General features: G+C 45.0%; 1 protein-coding gene across 1 annotated transcript in view; it reads left to right on the top strand.

Annotated features, from left to right (window-relative positions):
• The window catches only part of ZNRF1 (zinc and ring finger 1), a 27,591-nt gene extending 9,148 nt beyond the window's left edge, over positions 1 to 18,443 (top strand). Inside the window, exons 2-5 of the mRNA XM_079988495.1 lie at positions 12,022 to 12,117; positions 15,565 to 15,670; positions 15,947 to 16,034; positions 17,276 to 18,443. Of these exons, the coding sequence (XP_079844621.1) occupies positions 12,022 to 12,117; positions 15,565 to 15,670; positions 15,947 to 16,004 (260 nt within the window). The 3' untranslated portion in view covers positions 16,005 to 16,034; positions 17,276 to 18,443. The remainder of the gene's footprint in view (positions 1 to 12,021; positions 12,118 to 15,564; positions 15,671 to 15,946; positions 16,035 to 17,275) is intronic.

Here is an 18,443-nt window from a genome sequence, read left to right as displayed (position 1 = left end):
CAGCAGGTGGCAGCTGAGCAGATGCCATTTTATTCTTGTCTCAAGAATGAGAGTTCTGTAAGTAGTTGATGCATTTGCAGCAGCTGGGAGATTCTACCCACCAGGCGAATTTGAAACCTTAATGGTGCACAGAGGGATTTCTGGGGAGTGTTTGAAAGGAATGAGAAGCAAAATATATAAGAGAGCTTCCTGAGTACAATTGTGGCAGTGGTGGCCTTTCTGCCACATCACTGCTAGCTGAACATTTCCTCCATGAGAGGAGAAATATCCCCTGACTCTCTAGGAGCATTTATTTATTTTGGAGATAAAGATTCTGCATCTTCTTTTTCCTTGGCCATCAAGCCACTGCTTTGAACCTTTTAACAAGGTTGAACCAACCATTCTTCGCCCACCACAAAATGCCAACAACCTTGCAGGTGCATTTCTCAATGTTATTGAGCACCAGCCAGACATGCCCTTCATTTGCTTACCTTTCTTTCCCCTCCCTTCCCTGGTGTGATACTGCTTCCTGCAAACACATTGTACTGACAGAACCAGTGTGGCATAGTAGTTAGAGTGTTGGACTAGGACCCAGGAGACCAGAGTTCAAATCCCCACTCAGCCATGACTTTGCGCCTGTCCCTATCCCCTAAGCCTGACCTTCCTCACAAGGTTGTTGTGAAGATAAAGGGAAGGGGGGAGAATTATGTACAACCACCTTGAGGTCCTTGGAGGAAAGGTGAGATTAAAATGTAATAATAAATAAAGCATAGACCCCTTTTTAAATTCTTTTAATGTAATTTTATAAATGTGAGTTTCCCTAGCTGCGTACTTCATAGAGAAAGAGTACCATAAGTTGTCAGTTTGAAATAGATAAAGCAGTTTCATGTTTGGCTTGTTTCTGTGTGCTGCTAGAGTGGTTTAGAGCAGCAGGCCTCAGGTTGCCTATAATGGACAGCTTTGGCTGCTTGGTTTAGCACCTGGAGGCTGGGAAGTCAGCCACTTAGGGACCTACAAAATACAGGTCACTTCCTGTCTGCATTGCTGTGCTGTTGTAAACACATGTGCTGGTTGGCCAACCCTAATTCCACACTGAACTGTCGTCACAACTTGCATTGCAGTTTTGAGGGCAAGTGTAGGTAATGCAAAGTGCATGAATGGATCTGCTATGGCCAGTGTGTATGTATCAGATGACATTGTGATCACTTTTGCACACTAAGGAGGGCCTTTACAAAAAATCCATGCTTAAGATTCCAGTTTAGCACTGAAGATTTCCATGGAGAAGTAAATTATATGCCTGCTCGCATAACACAGCTGATCCCTGCTGTTCTGGCTATTTTTGGAGGTGTGATCCTCTCCACACAGAGGCAGGGGTCCATGCAGGTTTGGCTTGGTTTGGAAGTAAGGAGGAGCAGAGAAGTTCTGGGAAAGATGTGGGCATACCACTGCTGTGTTCCTGAGTCAAGGGGACCCACCTTGCTTAGTGCTTAGAGTGCAAGGTATCCTAACATACTGTTTATTTACTGCACAGATATCCCACCTTTTCCTCCAAGGATCTCAAGGTGACATACATGGTTCTCCCCTTCCTCATTTAATCCCCACAACAACCCTGTGAGGCAGGTTAGGCTGAGAGGCAGTGACTTGCCCAAGGTCACCCAGTGAAGTCCCCTGGTCTCCCAAGTTCTAGTCCAACACTCCGGCAGCTTTTAAAAAGCAGCTTGCTAGGATTACACAGAGCTTGCAGAAGGTGAGGAAAGCCAGCCCCCAGCAGGAAATCGGGTTAGGTTTCCTGTGTATGGATCAAGCTTCATATGGGACAAGTGGGAGTTGTAGTCCAAAACATCTGGAGGCAAGATTGTGATGGATGGGTGGTGTTTGGACATCCATAAGTTGATGACAAAGTTATTGTAGCCTTGATTTGGGAATCCAGGAAATGAAGGCTTCTAGGAAACCAGTTTGCTTTGAAATTGAACTTGAGCTGTCTGGCATATCAATAAATTCTATTTTTACAGGGTGCTGGTGCTTCTTTTCTCTGCCCTCCCTCTCCCCATTGCTTACTCAGAATATTATGCTTAAAAATAACAAAAGCCACACCAATCCTCTTAGATCCTCTTTCTTTTAATATGTTAATTATTGTGTATATTTTGTCCTTTCTTAGTCAATCAAGTTACCTCTTATAAAATAAACATTTTTTTAAAAAAATGAAGCCGATTGCTCAGTATACCCCCAACCCCCTTGTTTACAAATTACTTGTTCTCTGCTGTGTGCTTAGTATTTTCCTTGTTACAGAAGATGAACAGGTCCATAATTTCCTGAATTACCTTTGTCCCTAATGGGCTGACAGTGGCCTGTAACAAGATCTGGGTCTGTTAGGCAATATGAATCTCTGACCCGGAAGGACTTGCAGCCAGATTTAGTACTGAATGAGAGAAAGGTGTTGGCGAAGGGCTGGGGCATAAAGGGCATGGGACTTAAGTTACTGCAAGCAGGGGCATGGGGTGAGATTCAGTGCCTTGTTGCAGCAGCCCTGTTTGTTGTTCTTTTCCTTTTACAATCCAAGGTGGTTAACGTGAGAAGCACAGAATGCAAGAAAACTAATAAGAATAAGGAGACAGCAGGTTAAAAACCACCAAATACCAGCATAAAAAATGTAAATTTGATCTGTGGGAGTGATACTGATGTAAAAAGGCCTATGTAGTACAGTCAAGCTTTTAAAAGGTCAAAAGCCTTTTAGTACACACAGATCTTACTGGCTTTCCACTGCAATATCAACACAGATCTCCTGCCCAGGCAGGGAGTCCCAGAGCAACAAAACAATTGTGAGCTTCGTAAGCTCCCTCAGATCTCTCGCTCATAAACCAGATCCCGCTGGTGGAGAAAATGGCCCGCTTTAATCACCATCACATCTTTGGAAAAGGCTTTCTTTTGCCTGCTCTTTCCCAACAAGCTGATCACTTATTGCATCACAGATTACCTGTCTGCGCACAGCCCCTGTCACACAGGCATCTGGTTAGCCTGAGCCTGCAATTCTTATGGGTGATGCTGTAATGTTGCTGCACACATTCAGCATAGGGTGTGTGTGTTATTGGGTTGTTTTGTTTTTATTTTGATTATTAATTTTGTGTTTTCATATTGTGTTATTATCTTGGGAACCGCCATGAGACCTGCGGGTCCAGGGCAGTATACACATTTTAATAATAATCGTCATGCTGCAGTTAAAATAGCCACCTATTAATGGAATGTGACAGCACCTTACATTTTTATGTATATAGGAAGATATATACAGTACATATAATTATCATTATTTAGTTGGAGGTCACTTTGTACAATTATAACTTTAAAATGAGTGTTTTATACATGATAAAACTCTAAGCCATTTACATAAAAACAATAAAAACACAGCAACAATCACTGACATTTGCATCCATTTGTTGTGTCTGCTATAGAGCAGGGGAGGGCAGATCATCACGATTATTTATGATTATTATTATATCTCATGTTTCTTCCAAGGCATTCAGAGTGGCATGCATAGTTCTCCCTTTCTCCGTTTTAGCCTCACAACAACCCTATGAATTAGGTTAGGCTGAGAAAGAGTGACTTCCCTGTGAGTTTTGTGGGAAAGAATGTCAGAGGCCAGCTTCTGCTTCAGTGATGAGCATGTGGTTCTTGGTATATTGGATAAGGATTTTTCCTTAATTTATTTAAGCGATTTTTATATTGCTTAATTGCAATCGTCTCTAAGCAGCGTACAACGAATGCAGTATGGAAAAGGTAAAAATCAGTTAAAATTTTAAAATCAGACTTCAGTTAAAATGCCTGCTGGAATAATAATAATAATAATAAATCAGTAAGACACCGAAAGTTCAACAGGGAGTGGGCCAGTTGTAAATACTGGTAGCTGCTTTGAGGGCTGTAGCTGAGAAGCAGGAAATTTATTAAATATATAGCAGAACCAAATCTATCTTCTACCCACTCCTGCGACACAACAGTATGCTCTTGACACTGAGCTGTGACACAGGGTCTCGCCTGTAGTTGTTTACCTAAGTCAGAAAGGTACCTACTGGGTTGTGTGTGTATTTCTGCTGTAAAGGGCTGACAATAGATAGGATGATCAGAAGTGTCCCTAAGCGTGACAAGGGACGTACTGCCAAAGGGATGATTTGTTGGAATGTAAGTCTGCCATCCAGTGTTGTGCATCTGGTTGTCAACAAGCATGATTAATCCTGCTTGTGGGTTTCCCATAGGCATCTGGTCGGCCGTTGTAGGAAACCGGATGCTGGACTCGCCAAGCCATTGGTCTGATCCAGGGGGGCTTTTTAAATTATCCCTTAAGAAATGTATGGTGTGCAGACCATCATGGAGATCTCCAGATGACTCCTTTAGCAGATGACTCCTTTACCATCATATCACGGCACCATGGCTTTTTCCTGTCAGAGGCCAAAGAAAGGTCAGCATTGCTGTGGGCTGTATGCACGTGGTGGTGGCTGTGATGGCACCACTGTGCAAAACCTAAATAAACTCTGCCTGGGCATGCCAAGACCTTGTCCCTGGGCTACTGCCAGCATTCCAGCCTGTGCTCATCACCTGGGGGTGTCAGTCAAAGCAGCGTCCTAGCCCTGCCCTTAGGGGAATATAGCATGCTGTTGACATGGGCTGTTGGCTTTTTTAAAAAGAGTATGTGCATCCTTATTTTTATCCTGTGTCCCGATCCCAGTTTGTGGCAGAATGAGCAGCCTTTGTTTGAACTTGCACTTCAGGTGAAAGCAGCGCTGAGCTTTCCCCTCTTGGATGCTCTTTCCCTCCCATTTTGAGGGGAATCTCCTTTCCTGCTCTTGGACTGCTCACACCTCTTTGCGTGTTCCAAGGAAGCAGGAGTTGGGAGTCATAGTCTGACAAGTCAAGGTAGCTTATCCTGAAATAAAATGTACAGGTAAATGGTGGTGGTGGGTAGTTAGCCATGCACTCTGCATGCTTACCCCAAAATCACTCTCACAGATCCGATGCTCCAGCTGCACTTGGTTATGCTGTGGGAACTGAAACTCACAGACCTTGTTGGCAACGGCTGTTTCACTTCTGCAATTAGTCCAGCAACAATCCTGAGACAAAAAAGGGGCTGGAGACTGCGTTTGAGGATGTTGAGGGCACAATTAACGCACAGTTAGCAAAATATGCATGTACACCAGGAGTTGGATAATATAAATTTGGATTTTATTGCAGGTGATGTGGCTACCACCCTCTGATCATGTCTCTCCCTCCCTGCCCCGCCCCGCCCAAAAATCAAAATAAAATCCCAGATCAGCCCACCACCAAGAGACAGACTTTACTTTTCCAATTGATCTGGATAAAAGTTGGAACCAGAAGAATTAATCTGTTTCTTGAAAAGCAGATAGAGCTGAAGTGGGAAAGAGGGTCAATCTTCCAAGTTGCTCCTTCAGCATCTTTGTACTTCTCAGGGGACAAAGGGGTAGCCATTCTTACACACCTCATGACTCAGGGGGCAGTGAGTTTGTAGGGACTCAGAGGCCTTGAGGATGTCAAGAGTGGTATGGTATGCATGGCCGCCTATTGGCAAGCCCTAATAATACACACAAGTGTAGCATAAGGCTGAGTCAGCAATTAGACTCGCCAGTAGGCCCATCAAGTCAAAGCAAGTATTTTGCCTTCCCAGTCTATGCTGCTAGTGCCATCCTTACCAGAACTTTAAGCAAGATGGCAGCAGCACAGGCACCAAGTTGCACCCAACATTGGGGGTGACATCCCGCCAAGCCTCCTCTGGCCTCTAAGATTGGGGGCGGGGGGCTGAGTCCCATCCCAGCAGACATTGGGGGGGGGAGCTATAGAGGCCTCAGCACCATAGAGTTGGCGGGCCTGGGCAGCAAGGACATTGAGGGCAGAGGCAGCCAGCATCTGTCTCCAGCCACCTTTGTGCCAAAAGATTGTGTGTCTGCATACTGGTTGCTTTCTTGATTAATAAAAGGACTGAGGCAAGTGTGTTGCTTTCAGGTCTATGTATATCTGCATTTGGATCTGGGAGGAAAAAGATAGGCTTCAGAGCTATAAAAATAGAGGATGGTTGCTGGGTGACAGAAACGAGCTGCTCCTGGTTGCCCAGGTGAAAGCCAATATCACGTGTCAGTTGTCTCTTCCTCGTCAGCTTGGGTTTGTTTTCAATGGCATTTTCGTTGCTACGTGGCTGGCATAATGTGTGCATCAGCCTGGACTGCAACCTGCTTCTAAAAGGGTATGGAAATACTTTGTGTCTCGAGGCACACCGGCTTGTTGATGTTCCAAGTCTGTGTGAGAACCGGGAACAAAATGTTTGCCTCCTTTAGAGTAGCTGCAAGTGATGCTGTGGCATCCCTGAAAATGATCTCCCCAACAGCAACACTAACATGTCAAAATGGTCTGTACAGTGTGACGCTTAGGTGTCTAGAATGTCAGCCATGAAAGTTTTCAGCTTCTCTTAGGTGTCTATGTTGTAACTTCTGGGTTAGCTGTATTTCACCATAATGCTTCTTCAAGAATTAAAACTGTATAGCTTCAGCTTCACCACCTTTTGAGCTCACCTCTTTTTTTGTGTAACTGTGGTCTGTGGTCTGCGAGTGATCCATGAACTTTGCTCAGGTGATCCCTATCATGTCTGCAAATATACCATAAAAAATCATACCGCATCAAGCACAGTGCAGTACAGTTGATGCTGCAGGTCTGCCAACCACAGCTGTATACCATACAGTTGTTGCAAGATTCATATCCTGAAATGTGGATTTTAAGGGGTGCAGGGAACACTGCATTTACACACACACACACACCGGGCTTGGAACTATCATATGGAAAATTCTAGATCAGGCTCATTTTCATATCCCTTTAATTGATAAGTTACTAGAGATTTAATTGATTAGGGAGTGCAGATTGTAATAAATAGAGCTGCAAGCAACTAGTTTGCTTATTTGTTGGAACCACTTTAAACTTGCTGTATTAGTGAAATGAAAAAGAGAGGGAAAGATATTGCGAGAAGTGTACAGAAACTAAAAGCTTTAAAAGGTTTTTTTACAGTTTAAAACACTTTCAACTGTTATAAACATAGTCTTTTGTAATATGCAAAAGCTTTTATGATATGCAGAATTATTCTAATCAAAGTTATTGTCTGCTTTTTAACAGAGCATTTAATCTTCTGAAAAGTCTTTAATTGGCTAGAAGCCCTTATTTCCACACATCCTAATGAGGGCTTTTAAAACGGGAACAGACCTTCCTCATTATCCCACAGCTAGAGGAACTATTGATCTTGAAAATTGTAACAAATATATTTAAACAACCTCCCATGGCTCAGTTTGTAGAAATCCCCACTTTCTTGCCCCACATCTCTGAGTTCCTGAAAACTGAAGTTCCTGATGGGAAGGGTCCATGTTTGCTACATAGCTGCAGAAAGGGGTAGCTTTATGGATTAGCATTATTTAGAGTGGCCTTCCCCAACCTGGTGCCCTCCAGTTGAGGCCATGATGGGAGTTGCAGCTCTAAGGCTCTTGAGGGTATCCAGCTGAGGCTGAGGCTGGGTGTTATCTCTGAAGGTTCCCAGGTGACATTAGCCATTGCCTCCAAAGGCTTATGCCATGCAGAACACTTCCTTGGGGGGCATGGGTGAAGGAAGCAGGGAGTTGTTTCCTTGGCAGTTTGTGACAGGCATAAGATGGCATAAAGGTGAGCAGTTCCTGCTGTGCTCACTCAGGGCACCTGGCATCAGAAACCATTATTCGTACAGTGGTACCTCGGGTTAAGTACTTAATTCGTTCCGGAGGTCCGTTCTTAACCTGAAACTGTTCTTAACCTGAAGCACCACTTTAGCTAATGGGGCCTCCTGCTGCCGCTGCGCCGCCAGAGCACAATTTCTCTTCTCATCCTGAAGCAAAGTTCTTAACCTGGGGTACTATTTCTGGGTTAGCGGAGTCTGTAACCTGAAGCATATGTAACCTGAAGTGTATGTAACCCAAGGTACCATTGTACTGCGTTGATTGACAGTCCTTGGTGTTAACCTTAACCTGCCCTGGCTCTTTCTACTCTTCTTCCTCTGGTCCCGTACTAGGAGTAAGTTCCCATTTGGGAGCCTGTCCAGCAATTTCTTTCTTAGCCTGGGGACTTGACAGGCTGAAGCTTTTTTTTTTTCACTTGGAGAGAGATGTGTGTCCAAGAGGCAAACTTTTGGACCCATTGCACTACTATGTTCCATGTTTGATAGAAAAGCATAAAATTTCTGTAACCAACTGAATGCAGGGGGTTGCTGTTGTTTTCTTGGAAGTGCACATTTAATTTTGCTTCTGACTGGACTAAGAATGTTCATCTCTAGACCCAGCTCAAATGAGGCATTCACAATAAAAATGAGTACTGCACTATAGGTTTACTTTTTGTTTTATTTTGTGTGTTTCTAGTTTTTTTTTTAAAAAAATATTTTTTATTAAGGATTTTCTTGTTTTACAGAAGTGTAGTGCCTCGTATTTTTTTTTTTCTTCTTCTTCCATGTAACGTTTTTACAAATCCGTTTCATTTGTTGAGGCATTAGGGGGAGAAGAAAACAGAAAGAAAAAAGAAAGGGGGGTGGGGAGAGGGAGGATGGATGGGGGTGGGGTCGGGTGGCGGTGTTTCTATTATGTTTAATGTATGTAGAGTTTGGTGTCAGCGTTGCTTGTGTTGTTCACTTGTGTTCCTTTGGTGGTGAGAGAGGTTGGGGTTGGCTTAGGGTGTGATTGTTTGCTTGTGATTGGCTGTGGTGATCTTTGTTTTCGTGTGTGAGTGAGGTGGGTGGGTGTTTTGGATCAGGTTAGCCATATTGATTTGTATGCTGTTGGTGGATTATTGTCATTGTCCTGTTGGGCTGTGTATGTGATAAAGGGGAGCCATACCGGGGTGAAGGCGTCTTCTTCTGTTTGTCCCCGTGTCAGTTTCAGTTTATTAGTTAATTTTTCTAGTAGGGCTGTTTCCCATACTATTTGGTACCATTGGTCCATGCTTACTCCTGACAGGTCTCTCCAGTGTCTGGTTATGATGTTTCTGGCTGCTGAGAGCAGGTGGGTTATGAGTTCTTTGTGGTGTAAATGGGCATTGTTGTCTTGGAAGATGTTTAGTAGGGCCAATTCTGGGGTGATGTCTATTACTTGCTTAGTTATTTTACATATTTCTTGTATGGCTGTTGTCCAGAATAGTTGAATTTTGGGACACTCCCACCACATGTGGAGGTATGTGCCTGTGGAGGTGCACCCTCTCCAGCATTTTGGTGAGGTTCCTGGGTGTATTAGCGCTAGTTTCCTTGGTGTTAGGTACCACCTGTAGGTGAGTTTCAGTGTGAGTTCTTTTCTTTTCGTTGATATGGATTTAAAGGGGGGTTTAGACCACATTCTGGTCCATTGAGTGGGGTTAATCTCATAGCCTATGTCATTCTCCCATTGTTTTTTGATTGTGTCTAGGGGATTTGCGGGATTTTGGAGTAGTATTTTGTATATTGCGGATACCGTCCCTTTACCGTTTCCCTTTGTTGTTAGGAGGAGGTTTTCGAAGGTTGTCAGGGGCCTAGTTGCTGCTGATTTTACTGTTGGGTTGTTTAAGAAGGCATGTAGTTGGTGTTGTGTTAACCAGGTCATTTGGGTGTCTTCTAGTTTGTCTTGTATTTCTTGTGTTGACAAGGGTTTGTTATTTTTATAAAAGTCTATTAGGCGATATAAGCCTTTGGTTCGCCAGGTTTTTGTCTGGAGGTTTTGTGCTGCATGGTAGAATAATGGGTGGTACGCCAGGGGGATTAGTGGGGATGGGGTTGGGGATAGTTTGCCTATTTGTGTTTTCCATGCTTTGAGCATGGTCTGTGTGTACCTGTTAAGTGTTGTGGGAATTTTCTTTAGTTTGTTTGGGAGGAGTGGGTATGTTGTGGTGCAGGTGTTTTCAATTGTGTCCCTCTCTAGGTGTACCCATTGTTTTGTCTCATCTTCTAGTATATATGGGATTATATGGCGTATTTGGTTGGCATTGTAATATGCTTCTATGTTGGGGATTCCCCATCCTCCTTCTGAGGTGGGGAGGTGCAGGTATTTGGGGCTTATTCTTGGTTTTTTATGTGAGAAGATGAAAGAGTGTAGTTTTCTCTGCCAACTGCGAAGTTGGGTTGAGGGGATCCAGATTGGGAGGGTTTGGAATAGGTAGGTTAGTTTTGGGAGTGTGATCATTTTGATCATGGCTATTTTGTCTGAGAGAGTGAAATTCATGTTATTCCATCTCTTTAGGTCTTTGTTAATTTGTCGCCACAGGGGCTTGTAGTTGTGGAGGTACAATTTATTGAGGTTTCTGGTTATTTGTACCCCTAGGTATCTGAACTTGGTGTGGCAAAGTTTTATTTTGGTGACCTTCGTGAGTTCTTTTTGGGTGTGAGGAGGGGTGTTGAAGCACATAGCTTCTGACTTTGTAAAATTTACCTGTAGGCCCGACACCATTGCAAATGTGTTGAGTTCTCTGATTAGGGAGGTTGCTGTGCTTATGGGGTCTGGTGTTGTGACCATTAGGTCATCTGCAAAGAGCCCTAATTTATAGGTTCTGCCTTTTATTTCCACTCCCTTGATGTCTGTGGCTGCTCGGATGCGGATTGCTAAGGGTTCCAGAGCCAGGATAAATAAGAAGGGAGACAGTGGGCATCCTTGTTTCGTGCCTCTTTGGATAGCTATAGTATTAGAATCCATATTGTTAGTTCTGCATTTTGCTGAGGCTTGGGAGTATATTTGTTTGAGGATTTGTAGGAAGTTGGGGCCAAATTTCATGTTAGTTAGTACTGCTAATATGTATTTCCACTCCAAGCAATCAAAGGCTTTGAGGATGTCTAGGGACATAATTGTCAATGGGATTGTGTGTTTCTAGTTCATGTCGCTTTTGTAGGTTTATGTGAAATGAATTTGAGTTTTCAAAAATATTTTTATTAAGGGAAACTTAAAGGGAAAAATACGCCTCCACAGTTTGCACAACCCATAAAGACAGACACAACCTATCAGTCATGTATTGTGGCCCACCAGGTATTTGGCAACTATCCTGTGATCCTAGTCCAGGAAAACAGCAAACACTGGAGATTTGTAGGTCCCCTGATAAGCTGGGAATTGCTTGGTGCGTCACCAATTGTGTAGGCCTGATATAGATTTATGGTATATATGTTCATGGTAAGAAATAGAGATATTTGTAAGACTCGTAATGTGACTTTATTTTCTACCTGCCTTGCTAATATTCCTCCTAAGAGCACTAAACTTCTTTCATGGGCAAAGGCCAGCCATATGTCCTGGTTCTTCAGGGAGAAAACAACAGAGCATCTTGTCATCCCTTAAATACAATGCTGCAATAAACTTGTTTGTCTTTAAAATGCTTCAAGACTCTAGTTTTGCTGCAACCCCTTAGCTTAGGCTAATTCTCTGGAAACATTCATAGGGGGCATCCAGGATCAGGTGCTGCCTTTGCTCATACGTGAGCATGAAAAGATTGCGCTTGCTTGCTTCTTGTTTTTCAGGAAAGCCTTGTGGCATATTCCAGAGTTCTCTCCTTCCGTGTCCTGTCCTTCCTTCCTGTGCCCTCTCTGACTGCAGCTGTCTGTCTCACACGGCCGAAGGGCAGCGCAGAGGCATTTCTTGGGAGGTGCACGTTCTTTCCCTCTGTGGTAGAAAGATGCCAGGCTGGAGAGGGCCTGGCCCATGAGACGTTTTTGAGCATGTTCGGAATACAGTTACAAAGTCATCCACAAAGAAAATGATTACAGAGCAGTTGCTCGTATGCAGAAGGTCCCAGGGTCACTCTTGACGTGTCCAGATAGGGCTGAGAAAGGGTTTGGTTTGGTTATGGAAATCAAATCTGGCACTCTTTCAGCTGCACCTTCCCTTACAGGGTTGCCTGACATTTAGTACATGTGACCTCAGTGAGATTTTAACTTCATGTCAGGTCTGACTTGGCAGGAGGCGGCTTCCTGTGTTCCTAAGATGGTGTCAGAGTCAGCATCCCTCTCTAATCCACATGTCCTTCTCTTTTGCTCCTTTGTAGGTTTCAAGTGCCCCATTTGTTCCAAATCCGTGGCTTCCGACGAAATGGAAATGCACTTTATCATGTGTCTGAGCAAGCCCCGCCTCTCCTACAATGGTAAGTGGGGGCTTTTGAGCCCCATCTGACTTGCCTGTTGCCACCTTGTGTTCTTAACCAGCTCACCTTTCTCAGCATCTTTCATGCAAGCCCAAGGGTGAACAACCAGACTTGGTTGGGACTCCAGCTCCCACCAACCCGAGCCAGCATGGTCCAATGGTCAGGCAAGGTCAGAGTTGTAGGCAAGCAGCAGCTGGAGGCACCAGATTCCCCAGACCTGTGGTCAGCTGTCCAGCAGCGAGCGTTGATACACCATGTCGTGTTCTTCCAGCCTGGGCTTTTGGTGACGTCACCTGTGCTCCTCAGAACTGTGTCGGCTTATGTGCTAAAAAATACAGAGAGAAGTATTAAAAACTGCTGCCTGGAAAAATAAGTACTAAGCCATTTTTTATGCAATGCACTCTCAAAAGATGCAAACTGAGTTTCTGGGATTTCCCCCACACCTGCTTAAATTCTTCTGAATTACCTCTGCAGCCATAAGGACTAGAAACTCTACAATAGAAGGCTTTTATGTACTGGGTATCAAATCCTGTTCTTAGATAGTGTTGATTGTGAGCTCATTGTGGGGGGTGGGCATGCACTGCCCTCCTTTTGCTGCTGGAGCAAAGGCAGTAGTCTAGCGCTTGGGTGGGTTGGTGAGTGTGCATGCATGCATGGTTGGTATAGACCAAGAACCCCAGGTGATTTATTCAGCCTCCTTTGCAGAGCCAGTGACCCGCTTCCCTCGCTCAGGGCACTCACTTGCTTTCTGCTTCTCACACAGAGAGCAGTGCAGGCTTTGCTCAGGGCTGCTGCAGTCACTGCTTTGCAGCTCAGCTGGCTCTCAGCATGGCAAGGGGGCTGGCTGCTCTCTCCCGCCCCCCAGGAGTGATGAGCTGGCCTGCCCAGCAACTGGGGGGGGGCAATGGCTTGACCGGCACCTGCTCCAAGCTGTCGGTGCCAGGCTGCATTAGTCCCCCAGTGTCCCTGACGCTACACAGGATCCACCCAGGCTGTGCTGGCAGAGACGGCGCCAGGCAGCTCCTGAGGCTGCAAGCTAGAAATCAGGTCAGGAGGAGGAGCTGGTCGCTCTGCATCACAGCTGGGCCTTCCCCAGCCTGCCTGACAGCAGCCTGCGATAGGGAAGGCAGCTCCATCACTCCCTCCCCACGCAGAAATTTCTCAGCCTGCCAAATTGAGCATAGCCAGAGATGGTGCACCTTATGCAGTGGTGCTGGAAGATTAAATCCAAGCTGCCTTCTCTGCTGCCCTCGCCACCATGAGGATCCCTGTTCTTCAGCACCCCACCCCACTACCCCAATAAGCCCTTACCATGCATTCAGACTGCTCTTACGCAGGGTTGTGTCAGGTCAGGCAGCGGGGTGAGGGTGGGAAAAGTGGCAGGGGATTTGTGGAAACAGCAGAACTGCAGTGCTTAGCAACTCATCCAGTGCCCCCCCCCCTTGTCCTCACCTTTGTTGCCTATTTTTGGAGCTGTGAAGCAAAGGAGGACTTTCACAGAACTGCCTCCAGGCATCAGACAGTGGGATGCTGGTTTCCTTTGATGCCTCTCAGTGTCAACCTAGCAGCCTCTTTGGCCTGCGTTTAGTTCAGAGGCTTCCAGAGGAGAAGAATATTGCACTATTTGTTAGGGCTGTCAACCAAGTAATGATCTTCACCGGCTTCCAAGGAGCTAAAGAATTACATGATTAGATTTATGCACACTTAACTAGTGCAGTGGCACAAAAGGTGCTTTTAGCATGGCAAGCGCAGGTGGCAATTTCTATTTTAGCATGCAGACTCTGCATATAAGAAGAGAGAAAAATGTTACCGCTTAATGTTTCAGACAGTGATTTTTACCGCTTTTGCTCTGGATCCTCTTAGTTTTTGTCAGCTTATCTGGTTGGAGAGCACAGTAACAGCAGCCTCCCAGAGTGAGTGTTCCTGAAAAGAGGAGTGAATAATCAAAATGAGTTCTGCAAAATAAACACTCCTTTGTAATGTTATGTTCTGATTGCAGTAGGAGTGTGATATCCAATTCAGACATCACACTAAACCGTGCTTAGTCTTCCATAACAATGGTTTGTCATGATATCTGAATTGCATTTAATCAGATTTTCAAGACAGTGCAACTTCTCTATATAATAAGCTGTCCAGAGTGTGATGAGGAGGGAATGGGCCTTTTTAGTAGCGCCCACCACCAGGGTATATGGAACGTTCTCCCTGGAAAACTTTCCTGCCATCAACACTGGTATCTTTTTAGCACTAGGCAAAGACATTTCCCAGGCATTTGAGTGCTATTTTTTTTTCATTTGACAGCAGTTGATGGGTGTCTCCTCCCCTTGGGGGTGCTCTGTGTGGTTGGTTGGACAGAGGGATTGTTTTTCATAGTACAATAATCTTGTTTTGCTTTTAATTATTTTGTTTACTACTATTTCCAAGATGTTTTAAGACATGGGTAAAGTGACTAATAAGCTGAAATAATAATCAGTGTGAAAATATTACTTGGGCTTTTCTCTTAGCACTTGCCTGTGACTTCCTTTGGCCTGGATGTCTTATTCCTAAAGCATACAGCACAATCATTGTTTGTTTTGTAGGTAGCAGTTGGGTTATTCCCTTTTCTCATTTCATGATCATAAACAAACCTTCTGTTAACCTCAGCAATTTCCAGAGATGTGTCTGGAGAGACACACCACCGTCTTTGGTCCCTCTGAGTTCTGTTTTGCTTTGCTTTCCCTTTCAGCAGGATGCTTCTTGTAGCGTGAGCAAGATTGGTCAGTGAGACTAGCAACGTAGTAATAAAAACTAGAACAGAAGCAAGCCACCCTGACATGCTAACTCTCTGTGGGTAGGAATGCCTTTTCTCAAGGAAGTGTTTATGGTCCACCACATGAGCTCTACCTGTACTCTGAACCTAGACACAGGCTTACCATCTCTATGAGGACTAGGTCCCAAGTCTCTAGACAGATATCCCATTGCCTTTTCGTAAGGTCCTCCCTCCGAGAGCGGTCAGGAACAAATTAGTTGGCTCTCACATTCAAGATCTGTACAAAGAAGCCAGCCTGTGTCCCCAGCTCACCTATCTAGATGTGCTGGTGGTAATCATTTGGTGCCCTAAAAGAGAGAGGGGATCTCTCCTGCTTGGTGGCTTGGAGACGATTCTTATCTGCACAAATGAACGAGTAAGTGACTGTTTACAATATGGCCACTGTTGGGCTCAAGATGAGTACCTGTGGAACTGCAGTGTAGGGGAAGGCATGCTCTCTGCAAGACCAAGGTTGCATGAGAAGAGGGACTTTGTAGCATTAGCCCATAGACAAATCCAGGAGTGAGAAATTCTGTCTGTTATGAGCCCTTACAATCTCCTTCTTGAAGCTGGTTGTCAAGGTGGCACAGGAGGATAGAAACCCATTTCTGCCTGGTCCTCATTGCTCATCCGCCTTCTCTGACCTTCATTCCCCCCTGCAGATGATGTCCTAACAAAGGATGCAGGCGAGTGTGTCATCTGCCTGGAGGAACTCCTGCAGGGGGACACGATAGCCCGGCTGCCCTGCCTGTGCATTTACCATAAGAGGTAGAGTATGAAGAAGACCTGGGTTCAGCAATCTCTCCCCATACAGTTCCATTGTGGGACAGCAGGGCTCCCGCAAATGGCCAAACCTGCCCCCTGGCACCTTCATATGGGCCGCAGAATTCCTTGGATGCTTCTTCCTCCTCAAGCCCCTTCTGCTGGGCACATGTGGCCATGCTGCTCCTCATCCACGCCCCCCCCCCTTGTGGAGTTAGGGCAGGTACTTGGCCTCAAGGATTCCCCTGTTGTGGAGTATAATAACCACCTTTTCTTCTTCAGTTGTATAGATTCCTGGTTTGAAGTGAACAGATCCTGCCCAGAACACCCTTCGGATTGACCCTGGCAACGCTTGCTGACCTCTCCCAAGGTGAGGCTTTGCTTAGAAAGCTTCTCTTGAAACATCTGGAGGCCTTAAAACACCACCCACACTTCTATTTATTACCAAGTTTTAGCATGCAGTGTTTACAAAAAAACAAGCAGAGTGCAACCAATCAACAAACGCTATCAGTTTATCCAAAACTATATTTTAAAGATAAGAACTAACCCCTGAGTCATTCTTTACCCAATAGATGAAATTTTAAAACAACCAAAACATATTAAGCTGACAGAACTTAAAAGAGGTATCAGCCCAACAACAAGATAAATCTGATTGATGAGTAAAAACCAGGATATTCAGAAATAGTTTTGCAGTGGATGAATATGACTTGTCTGCACAAGCTGCAAACCCTCATAAATGCCCCGATTTTTAGTTGCTTGTATGTGTTAATCTCTGTCAATTTCTCTACTTAAACATGGAACACAGTTCTGCAAACTACTGAGCCTTTCAGGGATGTCATCAGCAAGTTATTTACTAGTTAAGTCAGCCTATGGTGCAGTCAACAAAAAGCAAGACACCTGTAGTCGACTGTATACTTTTAAGAATTATTTCTAAAAGTAGCATTGGGTCTTCTGTAATAAGCCAGAGTTTCATTAATTTGGGAAAAAAGCCCAAGCAAGTATGTGTTGTGTTTCTTTGCAATGAGGAGGGGCCCTTGATGTTCTCAGGGTATCCTGTTGATGTAGTGTCTACCAGTTAAGGTGACACTCATTGGTGGGTTGACAAACCACATTTTACAAAAAGCCTTGCCACACAGAATCAGTCCCCTCAAATTCTCCTAGACTACTTTTGTGTTTAAAAACACATCTTCTGCATGCATATTTTTATAGCATCTACATGATGCTTCTCCTATATCCCCTGCAACCTCAATTCAATCCAGATTTTCCATTTCCAGGGAAAATGCCATAAAGCAAAAAAATAATAATTTTTGACTAACAACCTATTTGTGATATTAAGCTCCTGTATGGAAGTTTCCTTTTTTCTTTCTTTCACTGAAAGGGTATTTTACCCATTTCAGAACATGGGGTGCATCTGTAAGAATACCCATAATGGATTTCTTATCTCACATGGAAGAATACTCTGGTTTTGTGTTAAGTTTAAACTCCCCTTATTTTGTGGGAGTTAAATGTGTTTTTCCTCTGTGTTGGTGTTGTCAAGAACTTGCTTTCCTCGACTTGGGCTCACTTCTCTGTGCACATGGCAATCATTGATCCTGTCATTTCTCTCAACAGGTCGTCCCGCCATCCATCTCCCCTCCCCCACCCAACCTCCTCTGAGCAGGCTCTGGACCCCACTGGGACGACAGTGGGGACGAGGGGCTTGTGTTAACTTCTCAACTTAAAAGGGCAAACAAGAACCCACCCCAAGAGAAGCTGCTGCCCTTGCAGGGCTACACCTTGGCAGCCGTCAGCCTGGGTCGAGAGGAGTGCCCGGTGCCAGAACCGGCGGCCGTCGCCCAGCGGCGCCATGATGTTTGGGCCAGACCTGGTTGCTAGCCAAACGGAGCATGAGAGAGCCACCCACCATTTGACAAGGACTCGGCCCTTCCTGCCATACGCGGGTCACACTTTTGCACTGAAAAGGTGATTTCCCAGCCCCCCCCTTCTCCTTTTCACCTCCACCCCTTGGAAAAGGAAGAGGAAACAAAAGACCCCCCCGTCCCACCACGCCTGCCCCCTACCCTCATCCTGCGGAGGAAAGGGCATTTTCTGTCATGTTTTTGAAGGCGTCGTAGGTTTGTCTTTCAAGTGTTTACAAAACAGCCATTTCGTGTCAACTGATGTGTGTTCCTGGTGATGTTTACAAGACTGCTTCCTCTTGGCCTCCTGGCTCGAGCCGCTCCGGCAGTTGAGGAGCCAAATTTCCCGAGACCCTTCTCTTCTCCCTCCTGCCTCACCTAGGGACACCCCCCACCTTCATTGCCAAAAGTCCCCTGGTTTCCCCTTCCTCCCTCCCTTCCCTCCTCTCAGTAAGTCTTGGTTTGAACTCCTGACTCTGGGGCACCTTCAGGGGCATATTCTGAAGGGCTGTTTGCCACTCACAAGTGTCCTGCTAAGATGCCTGAACCTTTCTCAGCCCTGTGTGGAAAACAAAAAAACAACCGATTTTTATTAAAACACACACACACACAAATGCGCGCACACAGACACACACACACACACAGACACTCCTCCCTGATCCACATTTGAGCACGAAGCGGAGACCGCCTCAGCCATGGGAAAAAAAGCCCCTGCCCCGGTGACCTCCATCCAAGCAGGAAAAGGTATCTGTATTTATATAGTAAAAAAATAAAAAAATAAAAAAAATATTCAAAGCTTGGGAAGGGAAGCTTCCCCTATTAGTCAAGGTGTTTTGATATGGTATTAAATAATGTTCAATAAAATAGTCACTGTTATTTTA

Source organism: Podarcis cretensis, assembly GCF_951804945.1.
Source record: "Podarcis cretensis genome assembly, chromosome: 8".
NCBI classification, from domain to species: domain Eukaryota; kingdom Metazoa; phylum Chordata; class Lepidosauria; order Squamata; family Lacertidae; genus Podarcis; species Podarcis cretensis.
This window is presented reverse-complemented; position numbering and strand designations above follow the sequence as displayed.